We start from the raw sequence: 17977 nt of genomic DNA, 5'->3' as shown, positions 1-17977 counted from the left end.
CCAAAAGAAGAGTTTAACTTGGATCAATTCCTAAACATCAACACAAGCATTGCCCAGAAGTGCAAGATCTAAAAGGAGGCCACTGAGCCTAATGAGAGCACATTTGGCTGGAGACCAGAAGCCAAGAGATATGGAGAAAGAAAACTGCAGTGCAGGGATTTTATTAAATGGATTCAAGATTATGTTTTAACTTAGGTTTTACTATTTAAAAGGCTAAAAATGGCAGGGGCAACTCTGCATATCCCACTATTAATGATAGTTGGGCTGTTTTGTTTTGTTTGTTTGTTTTTTAATTCAAGCCACCATATTATAAACTGACTTTACTGAAGATGTAGGCCTGGGTGTCCTGGGAGAAACATAGGGGAGGAAGGCATGGTTTCAACTTTCATTTGATTTGCTTACAATCTAGCAGGAAGTAATGGCACTAAGAATAATGTAATAGTAACAAAGTGAGTATTTATATAGCAGTTACTCTGTCAGTCAATATTCTAAGTGCTCTAAATTTAGGAATATCTTATAGTCAACCTATATGTTGGTGAGGTGGGCAGTCCCTAAATGTGATAATGCCATATAATAAGAGACCCTAATTGCTCTTGGATTCTTTTTTATTATTTTTTTATTTTTTTGCTCTTGGATTCTGCTTTTTAATAGCAGGAAGGGAATGGGTGGTGGGTGGACATGGCCTTGACTTCACATAGTGTGTCTTCCCCCTCTACGCATGTAACTTTGGACTTTCCCTGGAACTCTCTGCTGTTTGATTTTCACGTCCATTAATAATGTCAGCCTTACATCTTTTTAAATGCATGTTAAAGATCTGTCTAAAACTTCGTTTATGGTTAGCTTTCCTTTTAAAGAAGTTTTATTATCCGTTAGGTAAGGGGATTATGGGAACATTAATAAAGAAGGTGATGGTGGGTCTCCATATTTCGATCAGACAAATGGAAGACAAAATTACATGAAAGAAGGACCATCAGGTGATATGAACTGGAAGACAGCGTGCTGCTTATAGTGAATAGTTCATTTTAATTGTGGTAAAAGGGATAGGAGGAAGAAGGGTGAGCACCTAATCTGGAAAAATAAGCTTATTATCTTGGGCTCCTTAGATCAGGGGTTGACAAACAACTGCCTGTTTCTGTACAGCTCAAGGACTATGGATGGTTCTATATTTTTAAATGATTGAGAAAAATGGAAGGAAGACGGATGTTGTGGGATACGTGAAAGTTACGTAGAACTTATGTTTCATTGCCTGTACGTGAAGCATTGTTGGCACATGGCCACACTAATTCATTTACAGGTGACAGAGAATGTACAACCTGCAAAGCCCAATTATTTAGTATTATTTCCTTACAGGAAAAGGTTGTTCACCCCTACCTTAGTTATAATGCTTATTTTTTAAATTGTTTTATTTTAATTCTAGTATAGTTAACATAGCCTTATATTAGTTTCAGGTGTACAATACAGTGACACAACAGTTTTATGTATTATTCAGTTCTCATCAAGATAAGTGTCTTCTTCATCAATTTCACCCACCCCCCACCTACCTCCCCTATGTGGACCATCAGTTTATAGGGTTTTTTTTTTGTTTTGTTTTGTTTTAATGCTGCAGTTCATCCTCTCTGATGGCAAAAAATGTAAACAGCCCTATTTTGTAGTCTAGGAATATATACCAAACAAGCTACTTCTGTCTTTCAGTGTCTCTGACATGCATGTTGCTGCACAAATGAAAGCACACCTTGTTCAGGTCTCAGAATGGCTCTGTGGCATCACTGGCTTGGGTCTCATGACTCCCATTTGAATCCGGGTTCTTATTCACCCTACCTACTTCTTGCTGTTGGAGGCCACAGGGTGAACAGTGTTTTGGTTTACTTTCCAATTATATATAGTCTCCAGTGATATGTAGTTCCACTATGGGATAGAATCTGTTTAGACATTACCTTTTACTTTGTGTTTCCTCAGTTGTTACTTGAACTTTCTTTTCCCCCAAGTAAAACTCTGTTCATTAAATCTAATAGTTATAGAACGTATTGCTTAGATAGAAGTCAATAAGAACGAGAAATAGAATTAAAATTTTATTGCAAAAGCTTTCTCTTCAATGTGGTTAACAACCCTGTCACACCACACCCCTCTTTGAAAACTAGATGTCTGGCTGATTCTGATTTGCTCTGAAAATCATTTTGTGTAGCAATTTCTTTTGTCTGTAATCTTGATTCATAGCCTTTCATATGAATTATTTTATTGCTCTATTTTCATAATAGCTCTTAGGCAACCAATCATCATGCATGATACTGTGTTTCATTATGACTCAGTGGCATCCAGATGTCTATACCTCATGTTGTTGCCTTTTAGACATATTGAAAAAAAAGTTCCCATAAAATAGTCGCATTCATTTGTGCAGTAAATTTTAAATTTTTCTTCATATGCCAGTCAAACTTTTACTTGAATACAGAAATACTTGTTATCCCTTTTGATAGAGCTGAATGAATATCTTAAAAGTGGTTGTGGTTTTGAATTGATTTAAAAGGAGACGGTAAACAGGATTTTTAAGACACATTCTGTGATACACAGACACAGACTATACAAAAGTAAGATTTCTCTTATTTGCCAGTTTTATAAGTAATATAAGAACAAAGTACACAGGTTACTATCCAAGCTATGTGTGTGTTTAGAGTAAGTGAATGCACTTAGGTAAATATTTTTTTTTTTATTCTTAGCAATACCCAAATTAAATATTGGATTACATGTATGGACATGACGCAATGTGAACACAGAGGTCAGCCTTCTTACAAGAGGCCTTGCATCACAATTACCCAATGAGCCTTTTAAAAATACATATGCTTCATCCTGGATCTGCTGCATCCAAATCTTTGAAGGGACCACGCGTGTGTCAGAAAACCCCTGGGTAGTTCTGATCCCCACATTTGGTTGAGAACCATTGGTCTGGGAACATTTTTAGGTAATAGACAAAAAAGGTAGCATCATCAAAACATCACTGAATTTGTTAATAAGGTGGTGTTTAGGGCACTGTGTACCACATGCCCCTGCATTTTCAGATGAAATCTCAGAATGAATTAAAACTGCATTTTCCTGTAGCAATTCTAAGAAGTGTTTTGTGGTAAAGAATACCAATATACTTGACTTCCTTCCCCCACTCCCTCCTTTTGGTGATCAGGATTCCCTGGGGCAAATATATAGTTCAATTTTAAGGCTGTGTGTCCTGGATATCTGTGGTCTAGTTTTTTCTAATTCAACAAGAATTTATTGAGCCCCCTTCTATGTACTGAATTCATAATGGGCCCTGGGAATGCTAGTAATTAACAAAACAGTCTGGAGCTTACAGTCTATTGGATGAGACAGATGTGAAGCCAGTAAAAATTTCAGTAAGTGCTCCCTGATCTGGATATTATAAACCTATTTTTGAGTATTGATTTATATATTTCCCCCTCAGTATTAACCAGAGATGAACCATGGAAACGTTTTATGTAACATATAGCTGCAAACACACACATATCTATATTTATTTTGTATGTACGTGGTTTTCTGCGTGTACATGTTATGTTTTATGTATAAACAGTACAGATATATATCCTGCTTGTCAGATAGACATACATGCAGTGTATATATACATATAGTATGTGTATCTATATATCCTGTTTTCTATTTATACGACTACATTGTTTATTTTAGTCAGCATCACACCTTTGGGGATGGCTTGGAATATATGCTTTCCCACATACATGCACACACCTGCCCATGCACATGAGATGAAGTTGGATTCCAATTCTCAACATTACATTTTAGCCATTTTTCCCTAATATATTTTTGCTATGCAACCATTAGGTAAAAATTACAATTAAGTAAACCATGCTTTATATTTGGCAGCATTTCGGTCCATTTCTTTACTTTTTAAAAAAAGGATATGTTTGTTTTATCTCCTTGAATGCAAGGAATATTTGGGGACAGTTTTTCAGTGGTGAGATTGAGCTTGAAAGTCATAAAAATCTGTGACTCTTTATTTGCAAATAGAGAAAGTGTTTCTCTTTCTCTTCTCTTCCTTGAAAAAGAGAGGCATTTTTATTGTCACAAACAACTTCAGCATATTGTGTATGTAATTCTTTTTTTTTTTTTCACAGATGGTGCTTTCCTAGGACAACATTTAATTGCCCTTACAACTTTTTAAAGCTACCAAATGGTTTAACTGGGGTCACTATTTTTGAGTTAAGTGTTGGCATGCTAATCGTCTTAGAAAGTTGCAGGACTGAGATTTTGGAGTGTAACTCTCAGCCATCAGACACAAACAGAGACACAGTGTATACTGGTAGAGGAATTGTGGAGAAAGAAACAATGGGTGTTTCTTCGAGAACTGGCTGTGTTTTCAGATGGCACAACACTCAATATCACACCTAGACTGTGTGGCTGCCTTGGATCACCTCACAGCTCAGGATTGTAATGGAGTCCCTGAAATCAATAAAGATGACCTTTTAAATGAGAAATCCAGTGGAAAGTTATATTTTTCTTTCTTTTTAATGCACACCCCTGGATAGTGCAGTTAAATTACATGGTTGAAGGATATTATATTGATGTCCCTGTTGGAAAGAGTTTTCAATCTTATCAGTTGTCTTTCAAATAATATTCTAAAGACTTGCATTTGCCCATGCAATGCACGGCGGCAGAGTGGATTAAGTTAGCTCCAAAGCACTTACCATTGTCTATGAGCCAGAAAAGCAGCAAGGATTCTGATTGGCATTATTATTTATTATTTGTGAATGCTGATGGTGCATTTTCATGGCGGAGTCCTTTCTATGCTTATTGGCATTCATAAATGGAAAGGCTCTGCTTAGCTGACTATTTAATTGGTAATTTAATTTCCCTAATAACTTTCTTTACAGGACCTGGATTTTGAAGCCAAAACAAGTTACACGCTCCGGATAGAAGCTGCAAACAAAGATGCCGACCCTCGCTTTCTAAGCCTGGGACCATTCAGCGACACGACAACGGTGAAGATAATTGTGGAGGATGTGGACGAGCCCCCCGTGTTTTCCTCACCTTTGTACCCCATGGAGGTGTCAGAAGCTACCCAAGTTGGAAATATCATTGGCACTGTAGCAGCTCATGACCCAGATTCTTCCAACAGCCCTGTGAGGTAAAAGCTCATTTCTCTTCTTTCTGGCAGTTTGCAACAATGTGCTTTATTCACAACTCAAGTTTCTATATTATGATGCTTTTGATTCATAGCAAATGAAGACCAGTTTTGTCTCTGTATTGAGCCATAGCAGCGGAAGTGAAACAGAATCAGAACAACTCGACATTTTACTAATTTAAAAATGTTTCACCTGATTATCCAAGGCCATTATTATGTAGCGATATTCTTAGGCACTCATTATCATCCACAAGCCATAGCTGATGTTCCTATTGAACCAATTATCCTGAGCTCTTTCAAAGCCAACTGTGTTCAAAGATGAAGTGATGCATGTCCTAGTTGTAAGATACAGACATATACGAAAAAGCTAATTTTATAAACAATTAACATTAGGGATTAACTTTTAAACAAATCATATTTTTTACATACTGGCCTATTTGGATAGCATATTTTTTAAGTTTATTATTTCCACTTACAAAAAAACAAATAATGCTGTATCTATATATAAGGACTATTTTTCAAATGTCTTATCAGTAGTCCTGCACCAAGACTAGACACATGGTTCTAAGCAACCGATCTCTTTACGACCAACAGAAAGATGATAGGTAAGCACTTTAGAATACCACAGCAGTTTCACACTTTCAGTTTTACTTCTAATGTACAACGTGATATCGACATGAATGTTTTTGCGTATGTGTGTGTTAGTATGTGTGTGCATATGAGACATCTTTTTCAGGTGAATAGTCTACAGAGAATATGCTTGAAATCACTTTGTATTACGTGTCTTAATTTGCACTCATAAGTAAAACTTTTAATGGGACATTTTGGATTTTGATTACAAACTCTAATAAAGTACAAAAATCAGTGGATGTTTTATATTCAGATATATTCAATTATAAGCTAACCACAGCTTTTTAGATTTAACTGCTATCTGGCAATGCTAAGTGCTTTTGAGGTAACTTCTGAGCTAAGTTTGGACATTGACAACAAAACGTTACGAAAACTATTTGTAATTTAGACAATAATTCTTAGTTAAGAAAAGCATAATCTTTTATTATAAATAATAAACTTATTTAGGCATATATAACTGCCCTGCTTTGCTTATCTTTTGTCTGACATTAGTATTGTAGTCTATGAAGAATTTGCATAAAATAATTGTTCAAAAATGAAGTCATACTCATCATTTCCCTATCTATATGATAAATTCAGGTTATATGGATGGCTATATTATTTTTAGCACAGTGATCATAAATTATTCCTAAGAATATAAGCTTCCGTGTGATAGAACATTTGAAAGTCACAAATGTACCAGAGAGAACACGCCTTCCCCTTCTCCCTGTCATAGCCCAGCCTTCATTGTCCAAACAGTTTCCTGACTTAAGCTCAGCTCCATCCAGCGAGTCTTGCTGACTTGCAAACACTTGAATTTGGGTTTTGTTACAGCATCACATCTCTTACTGAAACACGTAAGTCTCCTCCCCTTATGATCAGACACAACGTGATTGTACGCCTAGATCAGCTACTGGGAATAGTCTGACTTCTGCTTAAATCATTTAATTTCATGGGGAGAAAGAATTCTTTCATGAAATTGGGGATATAAAAAAAGGAGACACTGATACATAACATAATTCAGTACTTGAATGAGAGAAGATAAGAAATCTTGTTTCTTCTTTTTCCTTTACCCATTTCCTGTGTATCATCCTATGAAAGCCTCTGACATAAATGTTTCGCTTTTTGTAGTACTTTATTTGCAACAATGCAACATTACATAATAATGTGGGGAGGAAGGAAGAGTAGGACCAAGCAGCTAAGTGCCTTGAGTTAGAGATGAAGTGGCCTCCAGGTCTCCTCCCTGATGCACAGAGATGGAAGGGTCAGAAGTGAACTCTCTTGATTTTGGAGGTAAAGATCTCTGTGGCTTTCCTCAATGAAAGAAGCTGGCCAATGATTTATTTTTACCTCATTTTCATTTTCTTAATGCTAATGAAGGTGACCTGAAAAGTTCAAGTTAGTACTAACTTATATCAGATTTTTAAACAATTTTTTTAAAGATTTTGTTTATTATTTATTTGACAGACAGAGAGCACAAGTAGGCAGAGAGGCAGGCAGAGAGAGAGAGAGAGGAGGAAGCAGGCTCCCCGCTGAACAGAGAGCCCGATGCGGGGCTCGATCCCAGGACCCTGGGATCATCACCCGAGCAGAAGGCAGAGGTTTAACCCACTGAGCCACCCAGGCGCCCCATTATATCAGTTTTTGAGCCTAAATCTCACAATTAAAGAGGTACAACCTTTGTTCAAAGGGACTAACATATTGTTGGTGTGTGTGTATATATATTCTTTTTGTTTTTTTAATTAATTTCATGACTTAATATTTACTACTTGTATTCTTGAAACATTTTTATACTATTTTTTTAAGGTCACTCATTCATGGCTGATTTTTTTTTTCCCCTGGGTTTATCTTTGATATATTTCTCCTTTCCTATTTATTTGTGATATTATTTAGGAGGTCAGGTTCCTCATCTTGTAGTTTGGTGAGTAGATATGCATGCCTGCACATTTTCTAGAAGACTGGTTCTCTTTTCTCAACACTGCTATTTGCCGAGTGACCTAGGGGATGCCCCTTAGCCAGCTAAGTTTCTGTCTGCCCAGTAAAAAGGAAAGGCAAACCCTATCCCTGATTTATCCTGTTTTTTGAAAATTAAATGATAAAGGGAAAATAACTAATGATTTTAAAGTGAGAATCATGACTTAAATATTAGAAAGTATTATCATTGTGCATTGCTATTATTATGGTTTATTGGGTTTCATCCCATTTTTGTTTCAAGGTCAGTAAGTCAGTGAAAGGAGGCATACTTTACAAGCAACTGTATTGGCGATCTGTATTGTGTTTTGTATTCACATATATTCCAAAATATAGATGATATTATATAGTTTAATGGATACAAATATGTGTTTGCATTGGGCATTCAAGTACCTATCAAAATGTAAGCCCTCCTTCAACAAATGCTGGTGGATGGGAAGGGGACATGGTCTGCTGAGATCCTAGGATAAATGAATTTCCAGATTGAGAAAGAACCCACAGAGTCTTAGGGTTGTGAGCTTTGTGCTCACACCTTTAGAAATATTGGGATTCTTAGAGGAATGGAAAAGTAGTATTTGTTTCATTGTAATGGCTTAAAATTAGGCCAATAGTATTTGAATTGTAAACCAGGATAGGAAGTTGGATAAGTGATATTTAAATTTATTGACTTTTTTGGTAGTATAATATTAAAATCGAGCATATGCTATTTATAATTGGAATATTTACCAATATGTGGAGTGAGAGACCAGAATTCTGGAAAGAAATACATTTACTTTCCTCCAGCAAGGCAAAACTGAGATCCTTTTCTCATAGGATCTCTGCCTTGCTCAGCACTTTTTATTTTTACCTGCTTTTGATGCCAGCCAAAGCGATGAGTAACTCTTCTCTGTGCTTCTGCCCTTCCTTTAAAAGAGGACTGAGGCACCGATGTCACCATAAAGCATTTTGGCCACCGAGAAGCATAGTAGCAGTAGGTGGAAAGATTAAACGAACTCAGAGCCCAGTGCTTAGCCAGAATATAACACCATTGTGAACTGTTATATCTTCACGATAGCTTGTCTAGCATCCAGGTGTGTTACATCCCCCACCATGTCATATATACATTATCTTCCTCTTCCCATATAGAAACTGGAAGCCAAAAGTAGAAATTAGATGGTAGTTGAGATTACTTAGCGGGGGGAGGGAGGGGGTGGGGGAAGGAGAAGAAGAGGCTCTTTCAAAAGCAGAAGTAAGTAATTGAGGTCTAGCAGTCTTTGGGCTACCTTTATTTATGTTTTCGTAGTTGCTTCATGTTTCATGTAAATATTTACCCCAAATAATACCCAACATCAGGGCTTATCTATTGAACTTCGAAGGACGGGTCATGTTCTGTTGATGATTTTGATGGTCTTTCTGAATGGTAGAACGCTCCCACCTGTGTTTCTCACCAGTGAGGACAGACACGGTGGGAGCAGCCTGGAGTCTCGAGCACTCCTCATTCCTCGTGTCAGCGCTGGGAGACGGAGCAGTGCAACACCACACATTTATTAAGAACCTGCTTTGGGCCCAGTGCTGCGGAGAATATTGACGGGCAAAACAGAGATGAATAAAACATGTCCTCTGACCTCAAGGAACTTGCAATCTGCTTGAAGACATAAGATCCCAGAAAAGTTAAACACAGTGAGGGGAGAAAGTGTCAGAACTATAACATGGCCAGTTGGGAGATAAATTGCAATCACTCCGAGCTCACTGGACAGGAGGCTTCATTTGAAGGAGAGAGAGCATAAACAGGGCTTTGAGGGGTGGCACGATTTGGACAAACCAAGAAAACATTATGCAAAGTCTGTTTATGTTTTATTTAGTTATAGCCTAAGAGTCTAGTGCTGTTTTATGAAATCAGCAGATTGACTTCCATAGACAGCACAAGCCCAAAATCCCTATGCTAAAAATAGCCAATGAATTGAAACATGATATTACTACAAATAAGATCAGATGTGAAGAGGGTTTCATAAAAATTAATGGGGATTATTTTCAGCATTTCCAGCAATTTAAATACAGAACTACATTTGTATTTATGCTCAAGGATACCACAATAATAATACTTACCTGCAGGCTTTTTTGGCACTCCTGGTATTGTATGTTCTCAGATCAAAGGTGATAAAATAGTATCAGATATTACATTATGTAGTGTGACTAGTAAGAACACATTTGGATGTTTGAATAATTCAGTGTGTAGTTTTTGAAGGAGCTGGTATGCATGCATACATTTGTACCTATTATTTTAATCTAAATTATTTGCTACTTGTTACTATTTGATTTTCTAAGAAACTTAGCCAGTAACATAGAGAAAAATAGTGGTTCATGTGAACAATAGCAGAAATTGATTCCATCAGGAAGACATGAGCTATAATCCATTTCAAAATGCTGCCCAATTTAATGTAACTATCACTAAAAATGAAAAAAATATAAATATCTCTGTTCAGGTATGGTGAATTTTTTTTAAAATGTGTTTTTTGTTACAGTAATGTTAATGTTAATATCCAGAGGTAATTTTTTAAATGTGTTAAGTAGGAAATTCCTAAGCTATTTGATCCGTTTTTCCACCTTTTGTTATATTCTGGAATTACAACTCTGCTCAAGCAAAGGTCTTCTGAGTTAGCTTTTTTGAAGACTCCGGGTAAAGTGAATTTATTGAAGATTCCTTTTCTCTTGATTTGTCCCTTGAAGTATTTTCTACATTTAAAATGCTTATTGAAAAGCGTGATGAATAGAAGAATATAAAATCCGTAATGTTTGTGGTGTGAGTCTGTGGGAACTGTACATGAGGTGGAAGATTAAGGGGCTGTATTTACCTTAAACTGTGCTGTTCGCATTCTTCAGTTACAATAACAGAAATTGGCCTTGGTAACCGAAAAAAAGGAAAAGGAATTTTTTTGAAATAATTGGGGATAGCTCACAGAGTTAAAGGAAAAATTGAATAGCTGGTCCTCAGGAAAGAGAGGGTTTTTTTTTTTTTTAAATAAGTATGAGGTTTTTCTATAAATATGAGCAGCAAGAATGAGCAAATAATCTTTGGAGCATGCGGCAGTGGGACGAACCCATGCCAACCCTTTTCTTTTCTCGTGGCCCTCTGTTTAAGGTTCACGGTTTCTTGGAAAGTTTTTTGGCCTGTCTTAGGACGTGTGTCCCGTCTCTTACCCAGGAAGTTCTGGGCATCTTGGTGGTGAGTACCATCAAGATTGCATGAGATTGGGAAGGTTTACATTGCCAACGGAATATTGAGATGCCATTATCAGAGAGGGGTGAGGATGTGAACGGTGGCGTCACGAAGTACTGAACTCAGTAGTTTATTTTGAAGAAGTTTCTTGTTAAAGTCCTACAAGGCAAGCATTGGCATCCCTCTGTTATAATAAATCTGCCCCCCTCCACCCCCGTCATACAGTTAGAAAATATGGTTCCAGGATTTTACCAAGGTCTCTGTCGGTACCTTTCTACTCCTTGCAATGACAACACCACCACCACCACCACCACCACCACACACACACACACACACACACACACGCACGCACATTTCTTAAGAGATTAAGGTTTCAAATCATTGAGCTATTTCTATTGTTTAGATTTGTCAATGTGTATTTGTCACATTACCTCTTGCCCTTTGGGGAGTAGCGGTGATGCATTCGTGTTAATGTGGCTCACTCACCCAGAGGTCCTATTTCAGAGGATTGACATGCATATCGATAGCTGGGCACTAAGAATGCTACTTGGGAAGAGCACTTTGATATTTTGATCGATCTCCATAGCTTACGGAACAGCAGCAATGATGATAATAGGTGCTTATTAAGGAATCCGTTTTATGGTCGGTGTACAGAACACTGAGCATCTACAGACATGTAAGATGTGGTCCCAGCCCTCTTGTCATCTAGCTGTAGGAGATATTGTATACAAAAACCTATTTTAAAAAAATCTAATATTAAATCTGGAAATGAGAAACCATCTCGTAAAGCCTTCTCATTTTGCAGCTAAAGACACAGAAGAATATAAATGGTGACTGGAAAGCTCAAATAAGTATAGTAGGTTAGGGGCCAGGTCGTGGCTATAAATTTTGTCCTTTCATTCCTACGCTGTGGTTTGTAGCAGTGAGCGCAAAGCCCACAGATCCTATATACTGCCAGGTTTCTTAAAAAGGCATAATTTGTAAGTTGTTTTCATTTTAGTTTTTGTTTTTAGTTTAAATTAAAATAAAATATATTTTTTAAAAAGTTGTAAGATCTGAGGAACAAGGAGATCCAAATATATGTCCTCCAACTGTTCACTACATTAAACATTAAAGAATTTTAGTGACAGCCTGTATTCTTTCTACAAACCAAGAAAGGCCAATTATGGATTATACGTGTTTTATTTTTAAAACAGAATGGCTTTAATGAACTAAACTTTAGAGATTTTCCTTTGACTAAGAATTTTTTTTTTTCCCTTGGCAATATACTATGGGTACATCCTTGATTTCTCTGTACTAAGTGCCCTAATTTTTGGTTTGATCCTAGGGAAATTACAGTTACAAAAATATGCAGTGACTATCTGTGATAATGGAGGGTAATCACTAAGATCAGACACATAGAAAATTTTGTAGATCTCTATTACAACTCACTTTACTGATTAATAAACTTGAGCTGAAGGATTAAGTGACTGGGAGTTCCCACAGGTAGTCAGAGCAGGCTTGGTGCTATTATCCTAGAATCTCCTGACTTCAAATCCTGGGGTCCCATAGTCACATCACATCATAATACATTATGATATTTTCCAAAATTATTACTGGTGTGATATAAGAGAAGCTTGATACTGTGGGGGCTGTGGGGGAGGTGCATGGATAAGGGTGAAGAAAACTGTTAGGCTGATAAAAATTTATAAATCTTAGCTTTTTGGTTTAAATCTTTATGCTTCTGATACTATTCTTAGGCTTTCTTTCTAAAACCGTTACCCATTTTCTTCAAAATGATGTGTGGCAGGAACCTGTCCCATGAGCCTTCCTTTTCCTCGGAAATAAACCAACCACATTCTGAATGATTCATTCTTCTGCACAAGCAAAGACCCTCTGAGGCCTGAGGGTCTCTGATCTTAGGCAGGAGTACAGTTCCCCAGGATGGCAATTAAGTCTCAGGTGTAAGGCTCTAAGGGCATTCAAAGATGGGAAAGATGGGGATGAGTTAGAGAAGACAGGACAACCCCTCTGTGCCTACCCCATATTCAGGACCTCGGAGACTCCCTGAGTATTTAAAAAAAAAAAAAAATAGTAAAGAAAAGAACTTTTTTTTTTTTTCTTAATGTAATTAGAAGGGCTTGCTGCCTCAATGCTAGAGGAGTATCTTCAAGGAACACAGAACCGAAATAATTGGAAAGGAGAAAAAATGGAGTATAGGAGGACCCAAGATGAAGAGAGGCATAAGAAATGAAGATACACATTACCTTTACATTCATCAGTTAAAACATCAGTTTGACTTACAGTTTTAGTTAGATAGGAGAGCATTGGGAAAAAGTAGAAAGAAGCTGACTTGTAGAGTCGTAAGTGGCAGGGACTAAAAGCTTACTTATAGGCAATGTGGTATATAATGGAAGGATGGCTCAGATGCCGGTTCTGAATCTTGGCTCCATCAACAACCAACTGTGAAACTTTAGTATCCAGTACTGAAATACCATAATAATAGTACCTGCTTGCCCTCGTTAGAAATTGTGCTTGGCTAGTAGCAACAAAGCTTAACACTGATGACTTACTAATGAGAAGTCTGGAGCTATACACCCAAGGACTGACAATTTGGCAGTATAATGTCATCGAGGGCCTTGGCTTCTCATATCAAGCTCTCATCACCTCATATTTACAAGATGGCTTTTGGACCCCTTCCCATTGTGTTCACGTCCCAGGTGAGACAGAGGGGAAGGGGCAGAAACAAACGCCGGCTGAATTAGCAGCTCTGTCCTATCGTTTCAGGAGTTTTTCAGTGATGCTTGACTCAACAACTTTCATCTCATTTGCTACAACTTCACTGTCAGGACCCCAATACCACATCTACATAGGAGACTAGCAAATAGAGTTGTTCAGCTGAATACATGCTGCCTCTAAACAAAAGCAGGTTCTAGTAATAAGAATTAAGGGCAAATGAATATGAGATACGTAAATAAGGAAGTCTTTGTCACGCATGACCTTTCATAGTTGAGGATGCGGTTAAAAATGCAAACTGTGCTTTAATGCTCAAGTCCTTCTGAAAATGGGAAAGTTCTGAAGGAGGGTTAGACTGGGGGAAAGGCTGATCCATCGGCTTTCAGATACACTGAGATTGACTTTGAGCTGAAGATGCTGCAGGTATCTAGAGCACTTTGTAGCTCTCAGGAAAAGGATTGAGGCTCGATACTGAGATTTTCATCTGTCTGACTAGTAAATGGGTAGACCGGAAGCTTTAATACTGTAGTGACAAAAATACAGAGGTGAGCTCTCTAGTTGCTTACTCCAACATACATACATACATACATATATATATATATATATATATAACACACACATATATGTGTTATATATATACACATACATATATATGTATACATATATATGTATGTGTATATATATAACACATATATGTGTGTGTTATATATATATATATATGTATGTATGTATGTATGTATACATATGTATACATATGTATGTATACATATGTATACATATATATGTATGTGTATATATATAACACATATATGTGTGTGTTATATATATATATATATATAACATATATATGTATGTATGTCTATGTGTGTGTGTGTATACACACACACACACACACACACACATATAAACAAGTTTTTCTTAGGCTGTAATTTGCAGAAACTGGAGGGATTGTTGTGAGTCCACACACCACTAACAGCACCAGAAGATGCACTAATGTTCACTCTGGCATGTGATTAGAGAAACATCAGTCCTCTTCCTTTCTGCTAAGCCTCTAGTTGACTCAGGCCATCAAACATCTCAGTGCCAAGGCCAGTGGGTACAGAAGTACAAAGAATGTGCTCGTCCAACTTCTTTAGAGTCTTACTTTTCTTTTAGCTCTGTCAGCCCTCCTGTGAGACATGGGGTACCTCTGACTCTAAAGAGTACCCATATTTTCTTTATTTTTCTTGACTGAGGGATTGTTTTTCTCAGGTAACTTTATATAGTAGTGAATGCCTCATATATAAGATCTAGTTTTTTGTATTTCTAGAGGGACTCGTAGAAAATTGGGAACTCCTTTAATTCTGGGTGACCCCAAGTCCTTGGGATTAAGAAGCATAGCCACCATCCAGAATGTTCTAGACAGTTTGTGTCCTCCATGTCCTTGCCAAATCTCCCATCTCTTCTCAAACCAACAGCTTATTCTATCCCTACAAATGCTCTGACTCCCTTTGTAATTTCTAGGAGACCAATTTGTTGGTTTTTTCCTACGTATGTTGATAAGGAATAAAATGATGCAAGATCTGGGCTACAATGTGTGGTCATTGGGAGTTTTCGGAGAAACGGGACGCAAAAGAAAGTAAAACAAGCCACCAACCAATTCTAGATTATTGGTTTGAGCAGTCAAGTGATTGGTGGTATCATTTACTTGGAAAGAGTGGGGAAGGGAAAGGTTTGAGAGACCGCAGGAGTTATAACTTCAGTTGGGACATTCTACATTTCAGTTCATGTTGTATAACCATGCGGTGATATTAAGCATGTAATTCAATAAATAAGTCTGGTGGCCAAGGAACTTTTATGTAGATTTGGGAGCAATCAAAAGTATAGGTTACTTAAGCTATGGGACCGTATAAATTTCAGAGGGAAAGCATTTTTATATAAGAAGAGAGGAGGACCGCACAGGAGAGTTTTCAGAGAGTTTATGTAAACAGAAGTTATGAAGAGGAACGTGAACCAGCCTAGGTGACTGTAAAGAGTTTGCAGTGGTGGAGGAAGAACACAGAGACTATGTGGTACTGATAAAGGCAAATGGAGACTATGTTTTAAGGAGGAGTCAGTGGTCAATCGTAGTATATTTGAATGAGAGAGTAAGAAAAGAATGGAGAGGTGAGCAATGGATTTGATGATATAAATGCCAACAAGGAACTAGACACACATGAGGAAATTTGTTTTTTAAAGTAGAAGACATCCTTGCTTTCAATTCAAATAACGTACAGTGGAAAAGATCTTATTCCAAGGAAAAACATTTTGAAAAGGTCGGAGCAGATGGGATGTGCAGAATAAGTTTGATTTTGATACAAATAAAAACACTTCAGCTATAATAGAGGGATGGAAACGAAGAGGGTATAGAGGAACTCAAGTAAGATTGATTTATTTTTCTCATACCCTGTATACCACAGATCTTAGAAGTGTGAGTACGTTTTGTTCGTACTGCCATTATCATTTCAAACAATTTAATTTTGTTTTTCCTTCAAAACCCTCAACTCTTCCATGGAATGCATCATCAGAATCTTCCATGTTGCTATCAACCACGAAATATACAGTTATCACATTAATTTATTGAAGATTTTAGTTCCAGGATCATTTTATTCCTTCCCATAATAACTCCTGACATGGTGATTGGTAACTGATTGGATTATACCAATGACTCATTAAACATGTTGATCTTTCACTTTCTTGGTCTTCTGGACTCTAGTGATCTGTTCTTCTGCCTTGATTTAGTCATAGGTTTTTTTGTTTTGTTTTGTTTTGTTTTGTTTGACACAGAGAGAGAGAGATCACAAGTAAGCAGAGAGGGAGGCAGAGAGAGAGGAGGGGAAGCAGGCTCCCCACTGAGCAGAGAGCCCGATGCGGGGCTCGATCCCAGGACCCTGGAATCATGACCTGAGCCCAAGGCGGAGGCTTAACCCACTGAGCCACCCAGGTGCCCCAGATTTAGTCATAGGTTTTTAAAAACATACTCTTGACTTGTCAGTCATCAAACATACGCTACTACTGAAAATTTACCTCAAGGATCTCATTCCCTGTCCACCACCTCTCACTCCAGCAGTTCTGCAACCTGATGCTATCAGAATCTTCTCAATATCAGTCTATTTCTCCTTATTTCCTTAACTCTTCCTTATGAACTTCTATACCATGGGCCTTCATTATTATCACTCCTGTGTACATGCCCCTATCATCGGTACCCCCCCCTTGCCATTGTCCATGACTAGTCAAATCCAACCCTATGCTCTTTGTGCACCTTCAAACACATGGATGACAGCAGAACAAGACAGATAGGCAGGATGACTGGTCTCACATTGAACTGATGAACATAAAATGCAAATTGGCAATTCACAATGCTTAGCCATCCCATTATACATCCCTTAGTCTGTGTACGTGTGTGTATTTATATATATATATATATATTTCTGTCCCTTCTGATAAATGACTTCTCCCTCCTTCTCAAACTGTCTTCTCTTCTTTGCTCCCTCAGCTGATAATCTTATTTCATGTGCCATCAAGAAAGTAGAAACATCAGAAAATAAGTTCCTAATACTCTCAACACCTAAACACCTATTGCTGGACAAAGACAGTATTTGTTGGTTTATGGCTAATTTTCTAATATTTTCTGATACCTCCTCTTTCCTTGCTATGTTTGCTGTGTCTAGAATTTTATAATACAGCAGACTAGAAGTAGATGATTCTATTTAATGATAGTTGTTGGAGAACTATGGAAACAGAAAATACATTCTTAAATTGGGTGTGTGTTTGCTTATCTGTTCTTTTGTTTGTTTTTAAATAAGATTCCTTCACTCAACTAGAACCACTGGGGGTGAGGGTGTGGTGTTTTGAAATAGTCATTAATTGGAGGTGGATGAATTTTGTGTATGGAACAAATAACAGCATCATGGAATTAGAATATAGGTGGAGCAGTCATTTTTTCACTAGTATTTGGATAGCAGATATTTTGAGAAAATGCTTCTCTACACCAAAATATTCATGTAATTTTAGGGGTTCTACCTTGAAACGTATCTATGGAACCCCAGTCAAGATCCTGAATGAGAGATTTTTTTAAAAGTTAGGGGGATTAAGGTCAGGCTGGTGTTGTCAAGACAAAAGATGTTGCTAAGTGTATGTGAATGGGCAAGATGCCTATATCTGTTTCATTTTAGAGGGACCTATGAACGTGACAAGGGCTACTAAATCCATTGTAAATGATTTCGGGGAGTCAAAATAATAATAAAATCAATTTGAAGTTTATTAGTGCAACAATCCACTGTGAAGATAACTATACTAGGGTGTTTATTTGTTACTGACAGAAAAGCAAA

The 17977-nt window shown here is 37.3% G+C and overlaps 1 protein-coding gene across 1 annotated transcript in view; it reads left to right on the top strand.

Moving 5' to 3' along the window:
• The window catches only part of CDH7 (cadherin 7), a gene marked incomplete at both ends in the record, with an annotated part of 107815 nt that overhangs the window by 63764 nt on the left and 26074 nt on the right, over positions 1–17977 (top strand). The window contains one exon of the mRNA XM_080821643.1: positions 4887–5140. Coding sequence (XP_080677769.1) covers positions 4887–5140 — 254 coding nt within the window. The remainder of the gene's footprint in view (positions 1–4886; positions 5141–17977) is intronic.

Source organism: Martes martes (genome assembly GCF_963455335.1).
Source record: "Martes martes genome assembly, chromosome: 13".
NCBI classification, from domain to species: domain Eukaryota; kingdom Metazoa; phylum Chordata; class Mammalia; order Carnivora; family Mustelidae; genus Martes; species Martes martes.
Note: the sequence above shows the minus strand (reverse complement) of the source record. Positions and strands in the feature narration are given on the sequence as shown.